The sequence below is a fragment of the Ciconia boyciana genome, chromosome 2 (genome assembly GCF_034638445.1).
Source record: "Ciconia boyciana chromosome 2, ASM3463844v1, whole genome shotgun sequence".
Classification (NCBI taxonomy): Eukaryota; Metazoa; Chordata; class Aves; order Ciconiiformes; family Ciconiidae; genus Ciconia; species Ciconia boyciana.
The window spans coordinates 58,699,001-58,726,897 of NC_132935.1; the positions used below are offsets into that span (position 1 = coordinate 58,699,001).

The following is a 27,897-nucleotide window of genomic DNA, read 5'->3' on the forward strand; positions in this document are numbered from 1 at the left end:
CAGTACCCTAATATCAAGTCTTAAAATTAAGAAATTTAGATATGCTTGATTTTATTCAGGCATGTATTTGTACTTTGAAATAGGACTATAAGAATCAGAACCATAAAGCAGTATTTTCTACTGCTCCTGAACAGAACAGCAATTTGGAATGACTGAATGTGGCAGAAGTTTCCTTATTTAAAGCAGAGTCCCTAATCCAAGCAATGCACACACTTGTCCCCATACAACATTCATGGGGTGGTTTAAACCACGTATCTGCATTTCTTGCAATGTTCACTTTAATTCGTCTAATATTAAAGTATACTTGCATCAAAATATACAACTATGCTTTTCAAAATGGAGGAAAAAAAGAAAAAACAAAGTAAAATAAAAAATAAGTTGAGAGGACCTAACCAAACCAGAAGATACGTGTCTTATGATTTAAATGAAATCCTATTTCACCTAACCCTGTGCTGTACTTCTCACTATTACCAAGCACAGCCAAAGACAAAAAAACCCCAAACAACAACAACAAAAAAACAAACAAAAAAAACATCCCCCCCCCCCCGTGTCGGGACTTTAAAATCCAACCAAAATTTAAAGGTATTTTAAATACTATTGAACATTTAAAGTTCACTCAAGTCATGAGCAATTATAGATGATGCAGTTCACCGAGTAAGCAAAAAGCCTACTCATTCATGTGGTACTGCAACTGGCTACCAAGCCCCACCTCCCAGAGGACTGCACAGCTAGGGAAATTCTGCACCATCCTCCATTACACACTGCAGGAGATCCAGGGGCGTGCCCGAGTTCTCATCCTAGTTCAGATACCAATTTTCTGCAAGCTTAAGAAAAGGGGCCTGTCAGACCTGCAAGATATTCCATGTTTAGAGAAAAAGACTTATATATGCACTTGTCTCAATATATATTCACAAGCCTAACTTTAAGCTTATATTAAAAAAAAAAATATCTCAATCTTTTCTAAGCACATCTTATATAAAAGGAAAAGAATGCTTACTATTTACTTTCCAGGAAGCTTTGAAAATGTGTAAAGTACTTCAAGATGGATTTGTGAATGTATTTCAAGACTTGTGTTTTTAAATCGTCAAAATACGTGAAGGAAAAAAAAAGTATGATGTCTTAATTAAAAGTTTTCACTGGTATGTCATTAACTTCAATGCTTTTAAAGCCTTCTGACCAAAAAGCCCATATTGGGAAGACAGGCAGGGTGTCAGGAGAAGGACAGGGGTGACAGAAAATTACCAAACACTTACCAGAACAAGACAAGTGTCTACTAATGAAAATGTGCCAGAACGTCCTATCCCTGCACTGCAGTGAACTACTGCAGGTCCGTGTTCAGGACTTAGTGAACCAGACTCTCTGACCTTAAACAGGAAGTTCAGGAATGAAGCTGGGGATTCAGGAACGCCGAAGTCTGGCCATGTAGTATAATGAAAATGAGAGATCATCCTGGATTCCCCACTCTAGAAGTGAAAACAAATAAACAATACAACTAGAAAGTATTCTACTTTTGTTTAGTTAGCACACATTTCCCCAATCTAAATCAATAGCTATTTTCTATTTTAAACCTCCCATTTAGACAAACAATCCAATAACCTGCTTCAAGTTGTATGACAACCAACAGCGCAACCTGAAGCAGTTTTTCATCCAAGTTGGTAGTCTTCCCCTTTGCAATTATTATCATCACATTTTTTTTCTTCGTCTCAAACTTCCAGTATTATATTTGGTTTGCTTTACTACTTGCCCTCAAATATTCTTTTTCTACCATTAATGCAGCTTAAGGGCTGACAGCAGTTATTAGACTGCTAGCATTAACAGGACTGAAAAAAACACCCATCAGCTTTGTAAGCACTCTCCACTCTTGCTCAGAGCAAGTTTTAATATCAAGAGGGATTAGCATCTCCTTTATACTAACCACACTACTGAGAGAAGCAGGAAGCTTTATGGAAAAGGCCTAGAAGAACCACCTGTATAGCAGGATGTCTAGCAAGACTCCTGCTGGACGTATTCATTCTTTGTAAGTAAGAAAGAAGGATTTCAAAACCATGCAGTAGTTTTAGAACCATGCAGCTCTTCTAACACGACCGACAAACTGCAAGTATTGAAATGAGAGCAATAAGGTATGTATAGATCTGAAAAGCTTTGATTTGGATTGTATATCTTTACGGAACTCACTTCAGACCTGCTGTTAAATGCTACTCCTTGCCTCCCTTCTTTTCTTGCTACAGTGATTTTCAGACAACTTCATCACTGATTTAGCTCAGGAATTTTAGAAAGGTTCAGTTATTTTTATCCTCCCTCCATTTCATCTTATTTTCCACATAGACTGAAACCTACATAAACCTCCACAAAGTTGGAACACGAGAAGATTTAAAATATCAATGTCTTCCAGGAAAGCCATTTTTCTTTATCAGCAACAGTAAAATATAGCTATGAAATTGAAATAAATTCTACTGTTCACCTCATGCTCACTCTGTTTCAACTTCTTATGAGGGACAATTTACAAAACTCCTTTGTGAAACTAAAATAATCCAGTTCATGGTTACCACAGTAAGAAAAATACTCTCCATTTTGTCTTTTGCCTTCAATGCCTGATACTGCAAGACTGCCAATACTTTCACAGAAAACAGTGGATATTAACACCACTCAAGTCGCTCTCAAATGCACAGTTATCTTCCAAGAATATTTTGTCTTTTGGCTAAGAGCTCAACAAGGACAACAGAGTCTGATCCATCATATTGGGAAAATGAGTACACAGTAAGATTTCAAGGGGGGGGGGGGGGGAAGGAGGAATATACCAAGGCCTAAATTGTATAAATACACTGGGATTTCCCTTTCTTATTTGTCTGAAGCAAAGCATTAAAAAAAGTTTGCATTTTCAACTGAGATCTTCTTACTGGTCTTCTGTACCTATTTTTCAACTAGTGAGTTAACTCACTAATCAACTGAAATGTGTTTAAAAATCATGAAGGAGATACATTTTTTAATAAGAAATCTGGAAATTATAGAATTTTAAAGAAGATAACACTTTTAAGCAATTTCCTCTATTTCTAAGAAAAATAACTCATGAATTTACAAACAAAATTAAGAGGAAAATTGGAGAGATGAGCTAAATGCACATACTACATCAAGCAAAGTTTAAAGTTGTTCCTTGTGAATCTAGATGATCCTTTGAAGTAGTAACTGATACTCTCAGCCTCAAGATTCTTAAATAGCATTCCAGATTAAAGCCTCCCTTACACCTCAAAAAGGCAAAAACGCCCTTATCTATAGAAAAGAAAGGTGACCTGTGGGTTGGTTCCCCCCCCCCCCGCCAATCCCATACTGTAACAAGCACTAGCATCCTCCTTCTAAAAAAAAAAAATCAGTAGTGCTTCAAGCACATGGCCAAGTGTCACCCTGCTCATACACTAATCTGAAAATAGGTATTTCTAAAGGAAAGATTAAACAGCTGTTGTACATCTCATCCAGCTCTAACCCACAGAATTACTTTTTTCTCCCTCCCCATACTGTACAAAGGCTTTATCCAACCCACAATTTTCCATCACTTCAGCTCATTTTAAAAATACCTAGTCTCTTAATCTTTCTCCATGAGTCCCATTTCAGAGCACTGGAATTGGCTGGTCGTCTTTGAACTTGCAGTTTCTAATCATACAGCCAAATCCCATTTGAATATTTCAGACCTCCCACACTTTCTCTCTTAAACAGAATGGCTCTTTCAAGTGGTGCTTGGCAGTCAAGCCGTACAGCTGAAATAGTCTTTGTGTGAATATCCATACCACCTTTTCTTAAAGAACTCCCTGTCACTGAGCCACGCACCACAGCTATCGCTTATGTGAAGTGATGCAGAACTATAATGAGAAAAGGTTTGGCTTGCTAAAGATTCACAACTGTTGATGGACAGAAATTCAATTTTAAATAATTTTGTTAAAGTGTTATCAGGAAACTAGATATTCTTTTAAAGAAAAAAAGCTGGACTTCAAGACTTAGGCAGTAATATAAAATTTTATGTATGTTATACACAGGGAACACATTTCTGCATGATAACTGAAAACCAGCTTATTCTATGGTAACCACAACGTATTCTTCCAAGATTTATTCCCTAAGACTAGCTACCGAAAAAAAAAATTAAAATCCTTGAATAATCATGGGACAACTTTTAAACAAACAACTGTTCAAGAAAATGAGTCAAACCATTCCAGCAAAAGTTTCACGAACTACTGGGATAAGCTCTCAGTAAAAAAAATATAGCTAAAACTGATAAACTCAGAAAGTTGCCACCACATTGCACAGTTCTCCACTGACTGCTGGCAACACTAACAGCGTAATCAAAGGGTGATCAAACCACAAGCCATGCTCCAGGTTACAAGCAAACATCCACACAAGGACTTGAGCAGAAAAATAATATAATGCCATTAGACTAACTTTCATCAAAACAAGCCTTGTCATAACCTTTTTACAGTGACTTCCAATCACTCAAAAAAGGGTACAAAAATCTTAGAGTAACTTTAGGTTGTTCAGTCACATGAGACTATGAACATGAATAAAATATTACCAAAATGCTCAAAGGAATTTCACGCCTTCAGTGTCAACTAAAACAGGTGAAGACAGAAAAATGCTGCTCTGTCAAATTTCACACACTCCTTATAAAAGCCTTAGTTTCATAGTTTAAGGGCTACTGAAATGGTCTAACATATGAAGGTGCAAAATACACCTACAACCTCATAGTGGTCCTCTATTTAACAATCTAACTACTAACTAACAATTTAACAACTAATTTGATAATATAAAAGTGAGAAGGCATGCTGTAAGGGTAATATTCTAGCACTGAAATTCGAAATCTTAAAATCAGCTTTTACCACAACCTCTTCTATTTGTTCATTCTAACGCTTGGCAAAATGGTTTTCAAAATGTACACAAAAATGGCAATGAGGATAATGGGGCCAAATAATCCTCACAAACATTCTGGTTTTGGTTTTTTTTTGAAACAACTAATGCATATCCTGTAAGTCAACATGGTAATAGCCATGCCCATTGAATCTGCAAAACACTTGACATTCAAGCAAGTCTGGGTTATCCTTTCCTGTTAGACACCAATACCTCTCCTAACACCTCAGTCTTATTTCTGTGGTCATGAAGACTAAAATTAATCCCTGTTGCAGTTTGCCAAAGCAATATGAGGACGCCCCACAAGTTTAAAAGCAAATGCTTGGCATGTTTCAGAAATCGCTTCAAAACACTATAGGAATTACATACACATCCGTATACAAAGATACCGCAAGATCCCAGAACATCACCTGCCATTAGATTGCTTGCCTCCACAAAGTATCTTCTCAGTACACGTACAGTTTTGGACATTGGAAACTAGCAGCAAAGCAAACCTTACCTTCTTGAACTACACTGGCACTTGCAGGTTCATCCACAGGATCAGACAGTGAGGGCCACTTGCACCACTTTAATCTGACAGCAATGGCCACACGAAGGCTTGGTATTAAGTTGAGAATCCATTTTGCCAATGGGTTTTTCCAACTATTTACGATTTGCAGAGGACTCAAGATTCCACTTGGGGTTTATTAATGGACCTTACTCTAAAGTATCACACCACCAGTGTCACATCAACTCTAGTTCATTTCTTCTAAGCCTTTCTCCTCCAGCAAATATTTTCTTTGCAAACTTCTCCTTTGGCTGTTTTATTCGTATTTCTAGGAACCCAGTCTGAGATATGTTCATCAAGGTTCCTCCAGCAATTTCAATTCCTTTCCATTGCTCCATTTCCTCACCCAGTCAATCCCTGGTTTCCCTCAAGTACTGATGCTCATTTGCCCTCCTGTAGCTTCCCTGAATCCCCCATTACCAACCTAATGGGGTTTTGCTTATAAGCATTCATTATGTGTCACATTGTATCTTTCTCCAAGCTATCTGGGTTGCCACACCAGAAATTACTAAAAACACAAGTCTTCTTTCTCTGAAGACCAGTATTTATACTTGTGACAAGGAAAGCGAAAAGCAGCATAAAGAATAATACAAAAATACATATTCAACACAAGGTGGAGTCTTCCAGAAGTTAGCTGTCAATATCTAACAATTCTCCCATAATATCGTCACAAAACTTAGCAACCCCATCCAATAAGGTTATTTTACAGATTTAACAAAAGGCACTCATAAACACCTAACTATCACTTCTCCAGTATACTGGGAGACTTTGCTTCAAATCACAGACATGCAGTAGCTTCACACATAAACGATTATGAATTTTTAACGTGAGCACAGTATTTTCCTTTTACCCTTATTTTCCAACAGAGGCAAGGGTTTGTGGAAGCCCTCCCAGTCAGTCTTTCCTCAAGGAGAGTTCTGAACCTGAGCAATTACAGCAGAAAGCAGCGGTCAACTTTCAGAAGAGCTGATAATTAACACCAACAAAACGATGGCGGGTACACAATGAAGCATGGTGGAAAGGCAGCTTCAAATTTCTATATTCTAAAATGCAGACTGGGTCAGGCAAAAAATAAGGAAATGCTGCAATAAGCACCAGCAAAGCAAAGCACATTAGAAATATTTTCAAACCTTTTGGAAAGATACCAATAAACACCGTCTCATCTCCAGTGCTTTACTGGGCTACACTAGCCACAAAAGAAAAAAACAAATGTTTGCCTAGAACAGATACAAACAAATGAAACCGCCAAATGCCTTGATCTAATCCTAAAAAAACAAACATTGCCCCGCTCCCCAAACCCTACCTGTACTTCTAACTGCTCTTTAACAAAACAAAACCACCACCACCAAAAACCCACAAATATTCAGAGGTTGTTTCATTGGTAAGAACATTAAACAAGCACTTTACTCTTCATACAAAATACATAAGTATTTTGCTTATGTATTAGAGAGATTTGTTGCAGTAACAGAAATTTACTTGAGGTCAGAATGGTTGCATTACAAAGACAATTCTAGTTCTCTCTGTTTTCAAGGAAATACTAAAATTTCTTAAGTATTCTTGGAATTCAGAGTATATTTTGTTCGTGAGTCATCTTATATTGCAGGCGTCAAGGGGCTAAATGTCTTACTACTCTGCCTCCACCAAAGTCCCCTCCAGAATAACTTGTATAAACATAGTTAAGCTCACATTTCAAGTTACTGTGAATACTCAGTTCCCACAAGTTTTATGGTGTAATTATCAAATTCTTATAGAAGGCTGCAGTTAACATTCACAGTGCTATTCTAGAAACTATGTAGCTTTTCTGTTTGAGTAACCAAGTCTGTTCTACTTCTTGTAACTGTTTTATATAAAAAATACTCTTTGGAGTTAATATTTGTGGAGCCTTATAGGAGTGCTAGGGCATTAAAGTAAAAATTCAATATAGTAAGTCTGCCAAGTATTTGTGAAACTGAGTTACATGAGATACAAGAAACTCTGTACAGCGCTGATGGGCCTGCATTACCAGTCCAAAGCAAACCCAGATATTTAAGTGCTCAATAGCTCCAACTCAGAAGTCTACTATAGTATATGTTGTGCTGTTCCTCAAGCGATTTCTGCATTTTCCAGCTGATGTTATGTCCAAACATACGCATATCATGAAAACTGCATCCTTTGAAAATAGGAAGTTTAAGATTAGGGGCCAACATCAGCCAGACAATTCCACGAAGGAGCCCTTTCGGTAGTTAGGGAAACTTGCCTCAGTTTTCCAAAATGGAAAGTTACTCTTTTCTCAGGCACTAGCTTGCAAGCACTACTCTTTTCTTTGCCTTTGCTGTCAATAAACAAACAACTAAACAGAAATTCTTCAGGTCAGTAGGACAGAAATTCATAAAGCTCTTCTTGCACTGAACAGACCAAAGAACAACATGCCAAGTTTTATCATGTTGATCTCGTGAGGGAAGTTTCAAATTAACAAACATTATCTCAAAGTACCATTAATAGTTAACTATAAATTCAAATAATTTTGACCAAATACATTAATGTTTAGTTGTATAAAACAACATGCAAAGGAACATCTTCAAGCTTTCCTTTCCCAAATCCACTGACAAGACAACCTTGAATAAAACTTGCCATACTAGCACTTTCATTTAATATAAGGCAAGGTTTATAGGGAGAGAGAATATCTTACAAGACATAGCTGGAACAAACAGACAAGCTCTTCAATCCTGTCTTCAGCTCTGAAACAGAAGCAGCAAATTCCAACCCAAGCTCAGGCCAGGAACAATTTTTTTTGAGCTTAACTTGATTAAATTGTCAAAGTGCTTAATTTTTAAGAGAAAAGGATGGTTGGTCCTGTGGAGCAAAAGGGGAGGTAAGCAAGAGGAGATAAAGTTACCTATCTACAGGTGGTAATCACCCCTCCCCCCCAAAACTTAGATAGATGGACTGAATTATATGGAAAACTAAAGTTCCATTAAAAAACAGTAATTACTGAGTCTGATTTCTGATATTCGAGAGAAATCAGAAATTTCAACTCCTAGGTTCCTCCTTTTAAGGTATTTCTTACAGCTCCTCTAGAATCACCACTACCATCAATTAAAATTCAGCATGTTAAGGTACTGCCAAATGGAAAATATAAGTATAAAAATGCTGAAGCTGTTATCTCTTTTAATATATAAATTCAGGTCTAACTCACTTGCTTATATGCCACACCTACATGTTCAACATTATCAGAAGCGAAGTGCATTAAAATTTTCAGTGTAAAAGCTCAATCAAACCTGTAGTGACAATATGCTAAATGGTTTTCATTACATACTTAGGCCCAGGAATATGAGCTATACAGACTGAGAAAAGCTTACGTTGATATTTTCTAATTGCAGTAGATGTACTGTGTAATAGGATTTGACGTCTTCAGATACTAGCCTCACACGGAAACCTGTTTCACTGAATGTCATAACTTCCTCTTCTTTTGTTGGCCAGTATTGTGCACACTTCACCTAATTTATTTAAAAAAAAAAAGGAGGAAAAAAAAAAGAAAAAAAAAGAAAAATCTGGTTAAGTATCCTAGTATCTTGGGCTTGCATGAGCAGATTCTGAGACCCTGTTATTCAATATAATAGACTCAAGTACCTGCTCCCAGTTCGAGGAATTCTCAAAGTCCATAATGTTTACAGCCAAGTTACTACAACTGTTTCAATGGCTATTATGCATTCCAGCTTTATCTCTTTATGCTTTCTTTCATCGCAGGGCTAGCATGTTTTGAGATATACCGTAACCCTTCTCCCCCTCCCCCCTCTAGTTCTCTACAGTGAACAGAGATCTTTACTTAGCTATTTCAACAACATTTCCCCCCTCCATTTCTGATATGCGCACCTGCACATTTACATAACTGATGTAACACATCCAGTTTTCCCAAGGTTTGCTGAATACCGGAAGATTCTAGTGAAAGAAAAGAATGAACTAACAAAGCAATGCAAAACTGTCCCTTGCCCTTTATTCCTCTTGCCCTGCGCTCAAACTTTCTGTAGGAAAATTTTTGCATAAGAAAATAAGTGACTTTTTAAGGCACTAGTCAAATCTTTTTCACTAACAAATCTACCCTGAAGAAAAAACATAAACCTCAAATGACATGCATTTATAACTAAAATCCACAGTGGTTTTAGGCACATTAGCAGAAAAACTACATCGTAACAGAAGATCCGTGTATTCTGCACGTATACCACCAGCTGTAAAGAATCAAAAATAACTAGACCAGTTTGACAGTTGCTGGGCAGCAGCTTGTCTTCATTGTTACAAACAGTTCAGATCACCATTTAAGAAATATACTACTCTGTTAGATTTAGAATAAATAATCTAAAGATATTTTAATTCAAACTTGTTTTCCCACCTTCCATTTTGTTCTAAAACATCTTACACTGCTTCTACTCCATCTTATTTCTATCTGTACATCCTCCTTTCTCAGGATGTTACTTTCACCCTTCTGGATGTATGTTTATCAGATGCTGTTTTCACCTAACTGAATTTTGTGTCTTAACTCCACCACTTTAATGTTATATTAATTACATGTTATGCCATACACCAGTGAGAAAGTCTGTTAGTTGTTTTAACATACCAATCAAACATTGTTCAACTGTACTAAAATTATGTGGCTTACTTTACAACTTTAGGCCTAATATTACTTACCGATTCTTTTTCAACAATTCTGTTCAGCATGACAACTGCTTTCGTTTGTTGTTGCCATACCATTAGCCAAAAATGACAACATGTATTAGGTAGCGGACCCTGTGTAGTAAAGAAAAAAAAAATTGGTGGGAGAACATATAGGCAAAGCAGTGTTTGAACACAGCTAATAGTTCACTGTGTGAAACAGGAAAAAGTCTTCCTCTGAAAAGTTTAAACAAATTATTGATAGAATGATAGAAATGACAGGCAAGAAAGCAACCACACTGCACAGATCATTCCAGTACTACTACTACTGCTAATAATAATAATAATAAAAAAGAACAACACCACCACAACAGTAAGAACTTAGGGAAGGGATGTTTCAGTTCAGGCATCAACACTATTGTGCCTTTAGAAGAGGAGCTACTGCAGGCATGCTCAGAAGGTATGAGATTAAATAAGGGGTAAAAGTATTGTTGCAACCTATTTCCAAAAGAACTGAAGAAAAGAGCAAGAAGTATTTGAAAAGGTTTATATGCAGTAAACTATTCATACTTAAATATTCCCCTTAGCTTTTTCTTAGAATATAAACCAATGTGAACGCAACTAGATCAAACAGGCAGTTAGCATGATATGTTTATAACTCAGAGACAAGGAACCATCCAAATACAAATTACGACTGTACAAATACCCCTCCCCCAGATTCTCAATTCCTATAATAACCTAGTAATTGGTACTACTTACCTGTGTTAAAATATAGTATCTCTGGGCTTCTTCTGTAACCACTAGGCTGGCATTGATATAGTCATTCTCAGTGTTCTGCAGTTTTACACGACTATGATCATCTAAAATTCAAAGAAAATTAAGAATTAATGATGCATCCATCTTGATGAATACTCTCTAACAGGCAAGTTTAGGTCTGACAAGCAATTAGAAATATATTGTGCAGTACTAACCAAATTAGTAGCAAACCAAATGGCAAACTACAAATACATGTGAAACTAATTTCTCATTTAACTTTGATAACTGCCTGTCTCATTCTCCCCTCAGCATTCCATCAGAGTAATTTCAGGCAGCTATTAATAGAAGCTGCTCAGAAAACTGGAATACCCAGTTTTCTTTAAAAAACAATCAAACAAAACAACCCTCCCTCACATGCCAAAAGATGCTCACAGCCATCCCTTGACAGTTGCATTTCCTTAACACAACAGCACCACAACCCACACCAGGCAGCGCTCTCTCCTATCACACCAGGTCACTCCACTGCATGGTTTCCTTTAAGTTCAGAATTCCAAGATTTTTGGTGAACTGAAGTTTCATAAGTTGAGGTAGAATCATAAAGTTAAACTCACACAGCAAAAAAAAAAAAGTCTACTTGCAATAATTCAAACCAAGCTTTGATCAATTTAATTTTCCCTGTAATTTATTGTTTAATACTATACAAATTAAAAGTACTGAAGAAGGGGCACATGCAAAAAATGTACCTATTTAACAAATCTTCCAATTAAACAAAGCCTAATCTAATTACACAGTTTCAGACTCTCATGATTACACAGGCAAGACAGAAGATTCCTCTATTTATGACAGAGGCAAGCAAAGGACTCAGTTTAAAATTCTAAGGTTAATATGAGAAAGATTGTCAGACTGTCATACTAAAACACTGCATAATAGAAAGTCACTGTGGCTGTTCCTAGAACTTTTTAGTATCTGATTTATCACCCTCTAGGAGACATTCAGGTAATCAGACTTGTTCATAGTAAGTACTTGTTCAGCCATTTATTAGAACTGTATGACAAAAACAGCATCTTTAGTTTAAGATTTGTACACAACTGCCTGCCAGGAAATGAGATCGATCTGACTGCAAACCTCCTGAAGCTCAACTGCCTAGACAGACTGTTTATGAAAAAATAAAAAATAGCAAACTAAAATGAATGTAAAAGACTTCAACACATTTCAGGAAGAGATGGAAGAGATTCCATAAAGAAACTGAAGAGCTGAGAGTGAATTACAGTGCAAGGCCAGTTTTTAATCTACATTCACCTGGTCTAACACACAAAACTCATTTGGGGTACAAACCAATGGCACAGCTGCCATTAAAATGTCAGCCCACTTTTCCCCCTCCCATCCCTGCACCAAAAGGCTAAACTTCCTTTTGACAAACGTCTTGGGAAATGCATAAAATCCATGAGTTTTGACATGAGCAACTACCAAGTATCACATTCAGTGCAGCTATGATAGCTGAACTCAGGTTAAGTCCCTATATCACAGCCAGTCTATACAGCACATGGCTTATCTAAGAAACCCATGAATATGACCCCAGATAGACAAAAAGCTGATGGGAATCAAAAAATAGTTACTAAATTAGACTCTTGTTCTATGGACCGCTCATATGATTTTATAAATACTTTCCATATGTTTGGAAACCTGGGAAAAGTACATTTACTAGGTCTTAATCTGGTTTTATACTCTCCCTCATCTACCTCCTATTGGCAACTGTCAAAGAGGATCTTGCTGGATTCAAGGAAAGAAGTCAACAGTAAATTACTATTTTTTTTTTTTTTAAGAACTGAGATTTGGGGTTGTCATCCTACCTCCTTTAGCTGCTAGCTTTTATATGCAGTGACATACAAACATGCAGAGAACAGAAATATGCTGAAAACCTATTTTTAATACAAAAGCATAAGAAAGTTACTGGTTTAGTCTGTTTTCATTAGCATTCCAGCTGCAAGGACACCATCCTGACTTTCAGGAGTCTTAAAGCAATTTATGATACATCTCTATGAAGAAAAAAATATTATCAAAGCCAAGACACAGTAAAATTAAGACACAACTGCATTTAAAAAGTAAAATAAATCTCCTTGTATTATTTTGCCTGGATAGGAAAGTGTTACTTTTTCCTTTCATGTATCACTATCTGAAATGTTTCTACTGGAGAGAAACCAAGACCTTTGTAAATATTACATGTCATTTGCCAACAGGAAAAACTTAAGATCTTGTTATAGTAAATCACACATACCGGTACTAGTGTTCTCGGAAAGATGACGTAAGCAAGCACTGTTAACAGTTTAATCACCAAGCAGCAGCTGCTGTATTACTGCCAGTAGGAGATAACTGCCGGGGCCCTAATGAAGTTTCCCACTGTAATCTTTACACACATTTCCAGGCTTATTTTTTCCTTCTTATAAATTATGCTTTGTAAACATGACAAATAAAATTCTGAAAGTTTTTTTTAAAAGCCTCTTTAACAACTAATTCTATGTACAGACAGCCTGCCTCCCTCCTCCTCCCCAACTAAAACAGAGGCGATCCTACAAATGCACTGGCATGCACTTCACAGGACAAAGAAAGCCACTAGAATATATTGATTTCCCTTCTTTCAAGGCAAAAGGTTCCTAAAGGACACAATGACCTAGAAACCTCATTCAAGCCCTGGCTCGCTCTTCCGAACTAAATGAAGCAAGCTAACTTTTGACAATGAGTTAGCTGCAATATATTTCCCGTATGTAAATCATTTCCAGTTACAAAGTACTCTAGATTTATATGAATGATAAACCTATCTTAAAAGATTTATCTTAAATGTTGCCATGCCCACAACAGGGAAAATATAGTGCTCATTTTCTGAAGTGCTAATTCCCCTATTTCGACAAACTATGCAGCCTGAAAAGGAAGTGGAAACCTTAAAAACGCTTCTCATTCTGGCTCCTGCACTAAGAAAACTACTCCCAGAACGACACTGTCTGAGATAAGCAAACTTTTATTACCCACTTCAAGTGAAACCCTGTCCAACTGCTATCACTGACAACACTCCCTGTGTCTCAAATAAGGCCAGGACTTCACATTACACATCAATTTGCCCACTCCCTGCTAAAAAGAAAATTACATATCCAGTTAAAACTGAGATATGAAACATTTGGCATTTTACATCATACAGTTCTTGCAGTTGGTTAATTAAAGGTTTTTATTTGCAAACAACTATGTTTCTAGAAGTGCTTCTTTTATCCAAGAGTTGTCTCTGGCTCCCCAAATATAGAGCTGTTAACAACAATGGAGGGTGAAATGCTACTTAGTGGATTAAATAAAGTCATAAATAAAACACATAGCAATAAGCCATCTCAATGACCCAGTCTGACCCTTTCCCCCCTACCAGCAAATCCCCTTCATTTCACCAATCTAAATCTAGAATACCTGAGCTGCTACAATAGTCTGTCACTAGACTTACAATCTCAAGTTTCAGAGGTAGCCTAAGGCAAAGGAAAGGCCAAGTGACTTTTCCTCACCCTGTCACTGGTTGTATGCAATGAATGCCATCGTATCAATCGTGGGCTAGCTCATAACTGAAATGTATTCATACTGAAATATATGCATAACCACTGCACATGATCTGTACACGTTTAAGCAGGACTGAAAAAAACTTACGATACAATAAAGTTTAGATCAGTATGTGCTATAAAATTCCCCTCTTCCGCAACCCCAAAAGAAAGTACCTCCAAAAGCAGCATGTTGAGTTTATTTATACCATGTTTCTGGTAACAAGATGTTTTAGAGAATCATTAGATAACGTCATAAAAATCATCAATGTCAGCTTCCAATATCGACAACAAGAAGTGCAGTAGGCTTATTTTGGACAGATCATTTCCCTGTTCTCAGCACATACACTCGAAACACAGGACAGAAAGGGAACATTTTTGCAATGATAATTAATTGGCACTGTGTGCAAAACCATCCACATCAGCTCCAACTCTGTTCCCTGTAAAGCACAACACTCTTCACGTTCCTCTCTCCCTGGTATATACTCTATGACAACTGTAAGCCTATGGTTGAAAGGTCCAACATGGAGTCTACTAACAGCCACAGGAAGAAAACAAGAGAAATCACTGTACCACTACCTCTCAAGACCCTCCAACAGCAACACGATCTACCAGGCAAAAATGTTCAGATGGCCCAAGAAATTGGGCTATGCACGTTACAAAGGAAGGCTAAAGATAAAACCATGTAAACCCCCATCTATCCTTCAAAAGCAAAAGAGAAAAAAAAAATCCTGCCAATTTTGCCGAGGGGATTTCCTTCTTGCCTCTAAATCTGGGAACACAGTAAGAAGATCTCTAAAGGTGTTTACAGTCAATCTGAGACACTTAGACTCCTCCGATACCAACTAAGGATAAGATTTAGAAGAGAAATACTAACAGAAGTCTTAGCATTTCATTAAGGTTATCAATAAAGAATAATAACCCTACAAGTTATTTTCCTCTTAACAATGTTTTCTGAGAAATGGTTTCATCTGTCAGGAAATGACTGGCTGTCAAACCAAACCTGTTTCAGATTAACTTCCTGTTTCAATACTACTACATAGCCAAAATATTCCTCTCTCTATTCTAGACTAATACCAAACTGCTAGACTGCTATTTTTTTTGGCTAGGCAGTAACTCTTGAGGGCTTTTACCCAACCAAACTTATACACACCATAGCTCTTTAGCCAACAAAACTGGACACTAACAAAAATATTTATGAAACTGGAGACAATGTGAAACTCAGCTGTAATGGGCAAAGATGATTAGCCTTTCCCAGCTAACAGAAATCAGCTTTTACCCAGAAATGTACGTAACGGACACAAATTGGTTTCAGCGTGTGTGTCCTGTGTATTATGGTTGAAATGGGGCAAACCAACCCAAAGCATTTTTTCCTGCACTTGTAATTGACATCTTTTTCATAAGACAGAATAATCTTTGCATTTCCTCTTGCAGACATACCACCTCATATTTTTAGACTGGCTTGGCCGCTATCTAGATTAACAAACCATTTTCTGACTGCTATGGAGAAATAAAACATTTTCATCACATTATGTCTTATGTCTTACAATATGTTTAAGCAGCTAGATCTTAGGAGTTTAACTGCTAGTTCTGAAGGCCTTTGACTATCAGAGATTATTAGTTATTATCACCCGTTTTTCATTTGACCTCTGTTAAAGAGCAGTAAAATTTGCAAAGTGAAGGACCAAGAGGTTAAGACTGTGTAAGACTGAGTCATCTTGCACTCCTGCAATGCCAGTTCCTTGCATATGTGCACCATGATTAGATGTGTTCACCACAGTGACCAAACCGCACAGCTATTACCCCAGCTGCTTTGAAATTTAGGCACTGCTATCTTGGAATGTTATTTATCATTTATTCCCTTCCAGGTCTCTTTCTCCTCCCAGCTCTCACCATTGTTACAGAAACAATTATGAGTCATATTTGAAAATACACAGATGTAAAATCTAAGAGGAATTAGTTCAATAACAGTGTTTTGCTCTGTTCTCCTCAACAGCCTTGCTCCTAGTGCCCAGCTCTGCAGACTATCTTGGTGGCCCAATTCAAACCTCCTTTCTTTCATAAATGCTAAAAACTGAGACATGCTTCATAAAGTTCATCATCTTAGTTCAGTCATCATGTTATAATTCACGTCAACTAGCATGTAATGACTCTAACCCCTTCCTGAGCCCAACTACTACTTCAAGACTAGATTTTGTCTAACTGTCTCTCTCTCTGCTCTTGCACAGGGTCCTGGGATTAATACAATCACGTAATTAATTTAGAGGTTACAATTATAATTATAATAATTATAATTATTATAAAGAGGTTACAATAACGTAACCTCTAAAATATTATTGTAGGCATTATTAGACGCTACTTAAATAACACAATGTCTTTTCATTTATTTATTTTAGAAACACTTTTTAAAAAGAAAGAAAAAACACAAATACATTAAAGATAAGCTGCGATTCTCTTTGCAGGAGTGCCTAAGAAAAGAAATCCATAGATGGGAGAAATGGTAAATGCATGAATACAACTTCTGTCACAGAAGTTGTATAGGATATTGGACCCAGGAACAGAACGTGGGTCTCATGGGTTCAAATCCAATTTTCTGCCTTCTCTTCTTACAACCCCCATCCCAATTTAGGTATGAAACAGAACGTGAATAAAACATGATGTACTTTACCACAGGTAAGATGCTAATGCTGTGCTGTAACAGAACAGCAGACCTGGGACACGTAAGTAACTCTGCATAGATCAACAAAGGTCCAGCAGAGGCCTATCTCCCTTTGCTGAGCATACAGTGGAAGTTAGTAAGCCTTGACTAACTTGAGGTATGTTCTTCAGAGCTGTACATTTCTCAAATAGACCATACTGGGGAATGCCATGCAGACACAGCAAAGAGGCTGTGCACTGAACTCTAAGTTCAGTTTCATCAGAGTGCAGTGTTGAGATTCAGCATTAAGCCAGACTGGATCCATTTGGTGAGAATACACCGTGCAAGTTAGCATTCTGGCAGCAGTCTAATGAGCAGCACGCAGCGCTGCATCTGACCAGCATGACTCAATCCGAGACCCTTTCTGTGTAATTTTGAGAAGTGCTATGCACATGCTGTTACCACAACTTTCAACTGGAAACAAGGAGTTCAGCACTTCTCCAAATCTTACAATAGGTATTCAGATTAGGCTCTCAAACAAAAAGCCCCAATACACGAGCAACCCTTCAAAAATTCTAGATCCAGTAACAAGAAGGCTTTTACAAGCCTTTGCTGCTCTGGGAAACTTTGTACTAAAGAACACACAAACATTTAACCTATTTCAACTTCAATATTTTGTAGAAAAATTAAGGCTGTACTAAATTTTTTTCCTAATCCTTTTGAAAGTGATTGATGATAGCTTTCTGCACCTATAACTACATATTGGTAATCTTTTGCTCACGTGTCTTTTTATAACGATTTTGGATTACAGTTTCTAAAGTAAATGCTATTGGAAAAAAGTCCACAACACTTCAGTAGCAAAGAAGCTGGTAAAAAAAAGCTGTCTTCACCTGAGATGTAAGATCATTATGTCACAAAGACCATTTTATGACAGTTAGTAAAATACAAAGCACTCCATACCATACCTGCTTGCATTGAGAAAATTAAAGAATAACTTCATGCATACATTCCTCCAAACAGACAAAAATAACAAAATCTCAAGTATTTTTTGAAGCAACAGTAGAAATTAAGTGGCATTTATCTACACAATCTTATAAGTGTGCAGAATCACTTAGACCAAAAGGAAACTGTTTGTATTAGTCAAGGCTTATTAACTCAATTTCTGTGCTCGGCAGACGTTGATTTTTTTTTTAATGACAGATAAAGCAATATTAAACAAGTAATTTCCTTATGAGAAAAACATCTTTAAAATATTATTTTGCAGCTCACATTTACCTATATATTAATAACTATGATTTGCAATCATCTCTCATTCACCACTCAGCACAATGAGTTTAAACTGTAAACTTTTCTCCCTTCTGTTATACACATTTATGTACGTGTGACAAAAAAACACATTTATCATAGGATACATGCCTACAGAAGAAAAAAAAAAAAAGCAAAACACCTACAACGACCATGATCTATTAGCTACGGTATTTAAAAGTAAACCAGGTAAGTAAAAAGTCTGGAAATTTACTGCAATAATCACAGAAAAGATACTTACACGGACTAACATCTCTGTATCTGTTTCGATTTCTGTTTTCTGGATATTTTGCAACTCTATGAGGGTAGTCACTGGATTTATGTCGAATTTCCTTTAAAAGACAAAAAATGCAATTTACTTATAGCCAATAAGCTGATTAAGGTTAGTGTTTTACACATCCTATTGTAAGACTTTCAAGCTTATTCATTAATCAAGGTTATTAATAATTAACATTTTTAAACAAACCTTTACTACACCTAGTATTATTTTCACTCAGAAAACGTGCGTCTCATTCTTGGCCAAGCTGTTGCCATTTAGATCTTCCCACACTTGGCTAACACCACCAAACTAACATAAGCACAATTTGGTAAGCAACTGATGGAGCAGGAACAAAGGGGGGGGGAACCCCAGGTAATTATGCTTACACTTTACCTCAGACTTGCACGTTACCTCCCACAGTAATAAGAGACTCAGATAGACAGAAGTAACAGCAGTATACTGCTAGCTCCTTTACACCAACTGGCAGCATAAATCGCCACAAAGGTAACTCTACTAGTTAATGATTTTATGGCTGCTGTTAACAGCCACAAGATTATTCTTGATGGTTTGATGGTTCAACCCATATAGCTGTAGTTAACATGGCCCAGTATGAAGGAACAATTCTAGACTCACAAAATATGAATGTGAACTCACAGCCTGCTTCTCCCCAGTCATTAATACAAACCTTTCAATAATCTGCATTTGGAAGATATTCAAACATATTCATTTACATACTATTTTAAGGAGCATACTGTTCACATACTCTGAACTTTCAGTTTTATTAATTTTTTGCCTCTGAGTGTATCTTTTCCACAACTTCACTAAGATATACAGATTTACCTTATGTAGACAACTGAAAACACAGCTGAAGTGCTATTAACAAGCAGCCTCCAATGAACTGAACTATCGCTTTATATCTCTGTACTGATGCCATCTCAGCAGACAAGTTGTACGATATAGAATTAACAATATTTTATTTTGAATTCTCCTTTTGTTTTTAGATGATGTTGCTACATGTGATCATTATGTCCCAAAGAGCATTTGAACTTCTCCTTGAAACTAAGCATTCTATGTTTCCACAATCTTCTCTGTCTTCTCAAACTTCCTAAATAGTCTATATATTCCCAGACAATGAACACAGCCAAAAAGGACTTCAGTGGAAATCTAACATATGTAAGGAAGCTCCATTTTTTAAGCATCTGGTGTGTGACATTACTTAAGTGCAGTGCCAACCTGTAAAGAACCTAAACCACAATGTGGAGCAGCAACTGTCAAGCACCAATGCTCTATATATTTGTATAAAAATCTCTTGATCTATTAGACAATCAGGTTTTTTTATTTTGATATAGCACACTGGAACTTGACTTCTCTAGTTTATATGGCTTACAAGCTTTGGGAGCAACCACATGCACACTGAATAAATGCATCTGGCAGGAATTCACAACCAAGTTCCCATGAAATGTAAATTTCGTATTACTCCATAACAGGATGCAACATATTTTGTTTTTAAAAAGCACTAGCATCCTCTGGGCACAGAAACAGACCTGTAATTTGGTCAAGAAACATTAAAGCAGCTAGAAAGATTGGGGGGGGGGCTTGCTAAAAAGAATTACACCTAAGGAAGTTTAATGACTAGTTCTAAAATCAGTTTTCACACACACGATCCAGCCATCACAAACTGGAGAAACAAACCAGATGCCAGATGTAACGTAAGGCATATTACACAAGAAAAATTTGCATTGAAAAAAAAAAGGTGAAAATCAGTATTATTTATTCAGTCATCAATTCAGATTGGATAGGAGCACTCGGAGTCAACATAAATATTCCAAGCTTCATAGGATTTCACCACAAGTCTTGTCAAATTCAGGGAACTGAAGGGCAAATATACAAAACCGGTCTCATCAAGAAGAATAAAAAAAAAAAACCTAATACCCAACTTTTTTTTCTTCAGAGAAACTTACACTTCCCAGGGCAAGTATGTATGTTTCTTATACAACACTACTATAGCAAAATACCTTCCTAAACAAAAACTCAGTGTAAAAACAAGTAGTCAGCAATTAGAGTAATTTTCTAATTCTAAATTTGTGCTATTTAAAAACATAATTTGTTATTTGCTCTTTATGTTTTTAAGCAGACCTGTATTCTCTGGTTTTAATATAAAACAAATGCATTAAGTACCCTGAAAAAAACCCAAGTTTGCAAAATCTACAAAATCTAAACATAAAATTCTAATACAAACAACTTTTCAAAAAAATATTTTACAGCATACCTGTAGTAAAATTAGGAAATCCGTATACAAAGTTTAGCAGAGCTTAGTATACAATTTTCTCTTCAGTTTACTTCTCCAAGTACAACTAAATAATATTAAAATGACTTGGGAAAGCTAACTTGTTCACTCTGCATATACCAGATGTCGCCTGTGTGTACTTTTCTACCTCATTAAAAATACTGGTTGCAGAATTCTTCCCTTATACTTTCATCTCATTAACTTAGCACAGTTTATTTCTGCTATTCCCTGTTAAATCCAAACCACACTTCAGTTCCATAATACATATCTAGAAATAATGTATTTGAAATGCACGTAAATCAAATACATTGCTAATTTAACAGAGAAAAAGCACAACTTAAAGTCAGTAAACCAAACTTTCATTTTGGGTTGTTTTTCCCCATTTGTGAAAGAGCACTGTAAAATACATACTGGCTCAAAGAACTGCTCTAGTATCGTAAGTTTATACATAAAGTCTGTTTTATGGAACTAACCCAAGGACTATCACTGCAAGTTAGTAATCTCGTCGTTTCTAGAGAAAAAGGACAAGAAGCGTATTTTCTGACAGATAATCGTGCAGGCCTCCCACAGACGCCAAGCAGGTGAAGGCAGCGGTTACAGGCGGGTGACGAGGGTGAGCGGGTGCCTGAGGAACCGCTGCGCAGCGGTTTCAGGGGCAGAGCCGCGAACCCACGGGCGAGGGCAAGCCTTGGCCGGATCGGTACGATCAGGTATAACTTTCCACTCTGCCTGGAAACCGCGGGGAAAACACCCTCGCCCGCCTCAGATCTGGCCGCTCGGTTAAGCCCTCCGCGCCCCGTCGCCAGCACCCGGCTGAAGGGGCCCCGGCCGCCGCCGAGCCCGCGCAGGCGCAGTGCGCCGCCAGCACCCCCGCCGACGGGCGGTGCGCAGGCGCAGCAGCACAGCACGCCGCACGGCGCCTGCGCACTACCCACCCTCCAGGCGAGAAGCGGCTACCGCCTCCCGGGAGCATGCGCAGCGCCTGCCCGCAGTTTCGCTGCGTGCACCTGAAAACGAGTCGTGGCCCAACGACTTCCGCTCCCCGCTGAGGCGGCGCATACCGGCAACGCGCGCTGCCGGCTCGCGGCCCTCTCCCCGTCCTCCCTCCCGCCGGGGCAGAGCCGGAGTGAACCCCTTCGCTCACCAGATAACGCGCCTGCCAGTCGTTAGTGGCATCGATCTCCTGGAACTCCTGCTCGATGATGGCGGACATGGCGGCGGCGACCAGAGCGCGAGCCTGTCCGGAGGCCGGCAAGCTCCCGACCCCTCGCGCGCTACCCACCACACAGGAGCGGCGAGCGCGCACATACGCTCGCAACGGGTCCCGCTGCCGCCGGTGCGAGGCGCATGCGCGGTCGTCGCCTCCGCCCACCGAGGGCTGCCGAGACCACGCCCTCGGGGAGGAGGAAAGCACCTGGGGTGACGTCACGGGGCGCGGGGCGAGGAAGAGGGGGCGCGGGGCCGCCCTCAGGTGGCCGGGGGGTTCGGCCGCGCCGGGGCTCCGCGCCTCCGCCGCTTGGAAGACGGCTTCGGTCGCAAAGCAGCTAACAGCCGTTTGTTGTCCCGGTGTCACTGACGGGGCAAAACGCGGGCAGACCTCCGTGAGGGGATGAGCGCTTCCAGCCAGCAGCGCGGCGCCGCCGGTGAGTCCCCGGCCCGGCTCAACGTGGTGGTGGCCGGGAGGCCAGCGTGCAGCCCGTGCCGGCCCGCCTGGCTGCGCCCCGCCTTCAGCTGCTTGTTTTAAAAAGCAGAAGTACGAAAATACGAACGTGTCAGACAAACAAGTCACGGCAAGGCGTGCAATCTCGAGAGCGGAGATGCAGAGAGGCGGAACGCAGCAGCCCTCTGCGATTGCTTCAAAGAGAAAGCCCCTTAGGAAACAGCTTTGCAAACGCTTAGCAAAACTAAAGGTCACGCGGCGCTTCGCAAGGGCTGTGTTGCTCAAGCTGCAGGGAAATCTGTGCAGCTCCGCGTCATGGAGAAGCGCCTGTTGCCCCTCAGAGAGGCGAGCTACGCTTCACACCTCAGCACAGGTTGCTGGTTAACGTGTGGCGATTTCAGAATGCGTGGTGCTAATCGGTACCGCAAGGGAAGAGGCTGAAGTGCCGGGCTCCCTCCTCACACCTCACACCTCCTCTCCCTAGGGTCCCCGTCCCGGACGTAAGTCCGGGCCCTCCCTCCCCACGCAGCAGGCTCTCCCTCATCCCCAACGCGCCCCCTCACGAACCGGGAGGTCTCACGGGGAACATTTTTATCTGCCCTCTCCCACCCCCGAGGGGCCTCCGCCCCCGCCGTGCCCCAGCCGCTCCCCGCATCTCCCCCGCTCTGCCGCCCGCTGGCGGTTAGCCCCGCCCCCTCTGCCGCCCCTGGACACGGCGCCCGTCGCCTGTGGTGCCATGTCCGGAGCCCACCGGGCCCGCTCAGCCCCGGGCCCCCTCAGAGAGCCCCGTCACCGGGCTTGTACATGCGTGCAGGGGCTGAGTGTGACACCCTGCTGTGGGGCAGGGCTGGGCTTCGAGTGAGTTCTAAGAACAATTTCACATGTGTGACGTGAGGAGGAAAGGTCAGCAGAGCGAGGCGCTCGCGCCATTAGCGTGCTGATGCAATTACATCCGTAAGCTGCTCACGAGGCAGAGTGCCGGCCGCCGTTAAAGCAGCGCAGTGTGAAGGCCGCAGTAGCGTGGGCAGCCACGGACGGTGCCTGGCACGGGTAAAGGCTGAAAGTTGCATGCTGGGGAAATGTGGCCTCGGCACTGGGTGAGCTGAGTTCATGCTCCCTCCACTGAGGTGTTTTGTAGCTAGAAAACACAGGGACAAGGGTCACTCAGCGTGACACAAGAGATATATGTGTGGTTACACAGGTAAGGCAAATATTTTTGGAGCAGACTTCTGGTTTTGACATCCAAATATCTGTCATCGGCTGTTGCATTTCCTTCCTGTCTGTGGGCTGCAGTGCAGTACAGTGCTCCAAATCCACCAGCTGATGTGGTCCCTCAGGTCTTATAATGAAAGCTGGTATTTGTACGCTGGGGATTTGCATTATACACCTCTGAAGCATAGTTGATGGGACAGTACGTGTCAGTAAGTTCATAGCATGTTTTTCCAGGTAACTCAAGGAAATGTTGCATAAGATTTTCCTGAACTGTGGGTTCAAACTTTGAAAGCTTTATAAGGAGTAGCTTTTCTGGATTTTTCTGCCTGCAAGACTGAGGGACAGGCTATGTCTGTCATTCTGCAGATGTTCTCTAGTTAATCAATGTGCTACATGTGATCAGTTGTGAAATAAGTAAATTAAGATAACATCTGTGGATTATGTTTCTGATTTAGGAGTGCAGAGAAGAATCTAAGTGCCCATCCTCAAGGTAATGATTCTTTTTAATTTAAAATATGTTTCTTTGAATTCATGTTTCAATGAACAAAAAGTGTTCTTAACCTCAGAAAACTGATCTTGCACAGAGCTGGGTGTAAGAAAGTAAATAGAAACATAGCAACTGTCTGCCAAATAACAAATTTTGATAAAGAAATTAAAATATACAACTTCCTCACTGATTTTAGTCTTCAGTAGGCTTTTCTCTGGATATGAGCTTGCTGACCAATCTGTATTTGTAGCATTTGTTATTACAGCCTTTTTTACCCCTTGCTGAAGCTACCTGTAGAGACATCGTGATGCCCGTGAAGCCATCCAGTGTGGATCGCAGCCCAGTCACCATCCTGTCCGTCCGGAGAACAGAGAGTGATGCTGCCCAATGACATGTTACTTGCTCTTTATTCTAGTGCAAAGGCCAGAGAAGACTCGGAGGTTGCTGCCCGTAGAGTGTGGGAAGATGTTGTGCCTTAGTCCAAGGACAGCTCTATCAGCTAAGGAGCACCCCGTGTGTATCAGCTGAGCAGGCCATTGAGACACTGGTGTGTTTTGAGAAGGATGCAGGAGAAGTGGTAGTTTTGATATATGAACACAGGAACATGTATTCTGCTCTTCTAATTAGCAGCTGTCATGCATATGAGAAGCTTGTGCTTGTCATTGCTTGTGGTATTTGGGGATGTGGTTCATATTGGGAAAGCAATGTAATTGTGTTATTAGGAGAGGGAGTTTTATGGTAGCAGCTATGTTTAGGATCTGTAATGCAAACCAGTGCCTAGAGACAGCTCATGAAAAACTAAAATAAGTGTTTATTAATTGTGATTTATGGCTGGCTTAGAAGAGCAATAGCTGGTAAACCAGGGGTTCTGGAGAAATTGCCATTGTTTGCTTTTTGGTTGTTATTTTTTACTGCAAATATGCTGAAAATGTTGTACCAGTTCTGTGGTTTTTGGGAATTAAGCCCAGGATAGGCCCAGGATTACAGTTATAATGGTCTATGGAGGAGAACTGTATACACAACATAAACCAAGTACACTCATTAAAGAACTTTATTTATTCTATTGCCAGTAGTATATTCCAGTTCTGTATTAGCTGTGCAGGCAAACCGAGATGAACTACTACAGAAACTCTTAAACCCTTGAGACAGCGTGAGACAGATGCAAAGCAGGATAATGGAGTTGCTGGAATGTGTGGTATATTGTTAGTGTTTTCTGTCAGTATAAACACAAACAAGTAGTTATTGCAATGTTTTCTTATTAAAATGTCTGATAATTTGAGAAGCCCCTTGCTGTGCTGACAGAACAGTCACTCCAGGGTAGTTGGTATCCGCAGCAGTTCTGATCTCAAAATTGGTTTTGGTGCCCTTGCTCATCCGAATGAAAAAGACCAATCAAGTTAAATGTAAATGGTGTTTGTCCAGTGACCTTGGCCGAACAATTAACTTTAGTACCAGTCCAGAATGGACTAAGTGCTTGTTCCTCCATGTGTACGGTTTTTTTGGGGCCATTCACTGGAATTACTTAAGTATCATTTATTGGAAATGATTTGGTTTGTGCTGCTTTTCTGAGAACCATTTTGGATATTGGTAGATGAAGAACAAATTCTTCCCTGAGGTGGTTTTATTCACAAATACACTCCATATCAATCTTAGCCGTTAAGGAAGAAAGCTGTAATGTGCTTAAGCTTGCCATGGTGTGAGAGGATGAGAACATATCTTTCCTGATTTAAGTCTTATAGCCCAAGGCCTAAAGGAGACGAGGACCCTCCCTTCCCCCATGAACTGGATAGGACTGGAAACCCAGAAGGACTGGCCACTCTTCTGGCATCTGGTAGGGAGCAGGAGAAGCTGAATGAAAAGGTCCAATGGCCAGGATGAAACAGGTTTCATTTATTCTGTGCATTTACAGTGGAGTCTTCCTATTTCAGACTTTTGGAGACTGTATTCCTTGTTCAAGTGAACATGAAAATTGCTGTTACAGAAAGTGGGTGCCAGACCAAATACCTGTCCTCAGCTATATTACCAATTTCCTCCCCCTGCCTTAAATTGTATTTTGGCATACAACAAAAGAAATAACTTAAAACCATATGTAGCAAAATGCAAATCCTTGTGGCAGCAACAGTAGCAGAAGCGCAAGGGGCCCTAACAGGTTTGCATTCAGCTAAGGAAGTCTGTCACATCAGTCATAGGTCCACAACAGTGGGATTCTAGTGTCCAATGTCTGTTAAAAAAATGGCTACGTAGTAAAAGTGATGGAATTATGGAAGCTGTAATTATGCTTTGAAGAGAAGGACAACACAGCTGTGCCCAGACTAAATGATTGCCCAAACTGTAGTTTGGAGTTCTGGGTAGAAGAAATTCATGGCCAAGGAAGAAAGGAAAGATTAAGGTCTATTTAGGAAGTCTGTTTTATAGTCCAGAGATGTGTGCCAGTCTGTATGGCACTGGACTCCTACAATGAAGCTGAAATAATTGTGGAGTATGAAAAGAAAACGGCAACTGGCAGAAGTGCTGTTACGAGTGAATGGACACTAGCTAGCAGAAAAGGCAGCCAGCCAGGATGTGTGATGGGTAGAACGACTTTAGGCTCTGCTGTGGCTTTGTGAAGCAACCCTTCCAGCAACCTTAGCTGGGGTGTGCAGTCAGCCGCAAAACCTAATGCCTATGAGTCAACGCAGGGGGTGTAGGGTACGGCTACAGGAAGAGGAGAGAAGCCAGTTGCCAAGAGAAAGATGACTCCAAGTTATTATTTTTATTGCTTGTAGAGAGGATCTTGCTTGCTAGGGATGGTTTCTATATGTTACTTGATTTTCCGCCCCTCTTTCCTTTTCACCCCTAGCTACAGTGACATTTATTAAAATCGTGAGAAAGTATAATTCAGTGAGTGTCCAGAGTGGCTTGATGGCATTCCACGTTCTGGGTTAGAAGGTAATTTTTTACTAGAAACTGCATCAATAGAAACTGCCTATAGCTAACGTAAAGTTTTGACATTGAAAGTTTACTGAGACTTGCATTTGTTTGAAGATCACCAGTTTATTACATTTTAAAATTGTTTTCCTCACAGACTGAATAGAGCTGTTCCATGCTTAGACCATTTCTAATCTCACAGTTATAATTTCAAAGCATTGCTTTACATTACTATATAATGGTTAAAGAGGTGTTTAAACTGCAGTTCTGGAAACAGCTTTATATTGCCCAGTGAGTCTTCAATTTACATTCTGTCATAACTTTGAAATCATGTTATCATGATCTCGTAACTTTTCTGTAGCACAGATTCTGTATTTTAGTGGCTTCTGTGCTTGACTGTATTTTCATCTACATTCAAGTTTATCTTCCAAATTACAAAATTAAGGGCATTCTGTGAATTACAGCTGAAAAGGTTGCAATGCACGACTCATACCACTGTTATTTGCTAGGAGAAGTTCTTGGAAGAAAATACTGTTTTGGCAGAAGAAGACTTTGTACTGAGGAGTATCGGTAAATGTTTCTGTTATAAAATTGTGTTCTCAATTTTATGTTCCAGTTTTTCTTTGGGTTTCCCAGCATCTGAACAAAGCAATTATGCCTATTTTCATGGGCATAGAAGTCTCCAAATTGTGTTTGCCTTTTTTTTTCCCCAATAGTTTGAAATAAAGTAATAAAAGTCTTTTTGGCAATGTGATTTAGG

General features: G+C 39.6%; 1 protein-coding gene and 1 long non-coding RNA gene across 3 annotated transcripts in view; one reads left to right on the top strand and one right to left on the bottom strand.

The window, feature by feature from the left end:
• PTPN2 (protein tyrosine phosphatase non-receptor type 2) overlaps positions 1–22,228 on the bottom strand; it is a 34,327-nt gene extending 12,099 nt beyond the window's left edge. The window contains exons 1-6 of one of the 2 annotated variants that reach the window (XM_072852785.1): positions 22,016–22,227; positions 18,567–18,657; positions 10,820–10,920; positions 10,097–10,195; positions 8,773–8,910; positions 1,254–1,463 (exon numbers count right to left, since the gene is read on the bottom strand). In XM_072852785.1, coding sequence (XP_072708886.1) covers positions 1,254–1,463; positions 8,773–8,910; positions 10,097–10,195; positions 10,820–10,920; positions 18,567–18,657; positions 22,016–22,084 — 708 coding nt within the window. In that variant the 5' untranslated portion in view covers positions 22,085–22,227. Of the gene's footprint in view, positions 1–1,253; positions 1,464–8,772; positions 8,911–10,096; positions 10,196–10,819; positions 10,921–18,566; positions 18,658–22,015 lie in introns of both variants that reach the window. The other variant, XM_072852784.1, reaches the window with a different exon arrangement.
• Positions 22,196–27,837, top strand: LOC140647780 (uncharacterized). Its single transcript, XR_012040956.1, has 3 exons — positions 22,196–22,514; positions 24,199–24,233; positions 24,518–27,837. It is a non-coding gene; the product is annotated as an uncharacterized lncRNA (long non-coding RNA).
• Positions 27,838–27,897: the final 60 nt, after the last annotated feature.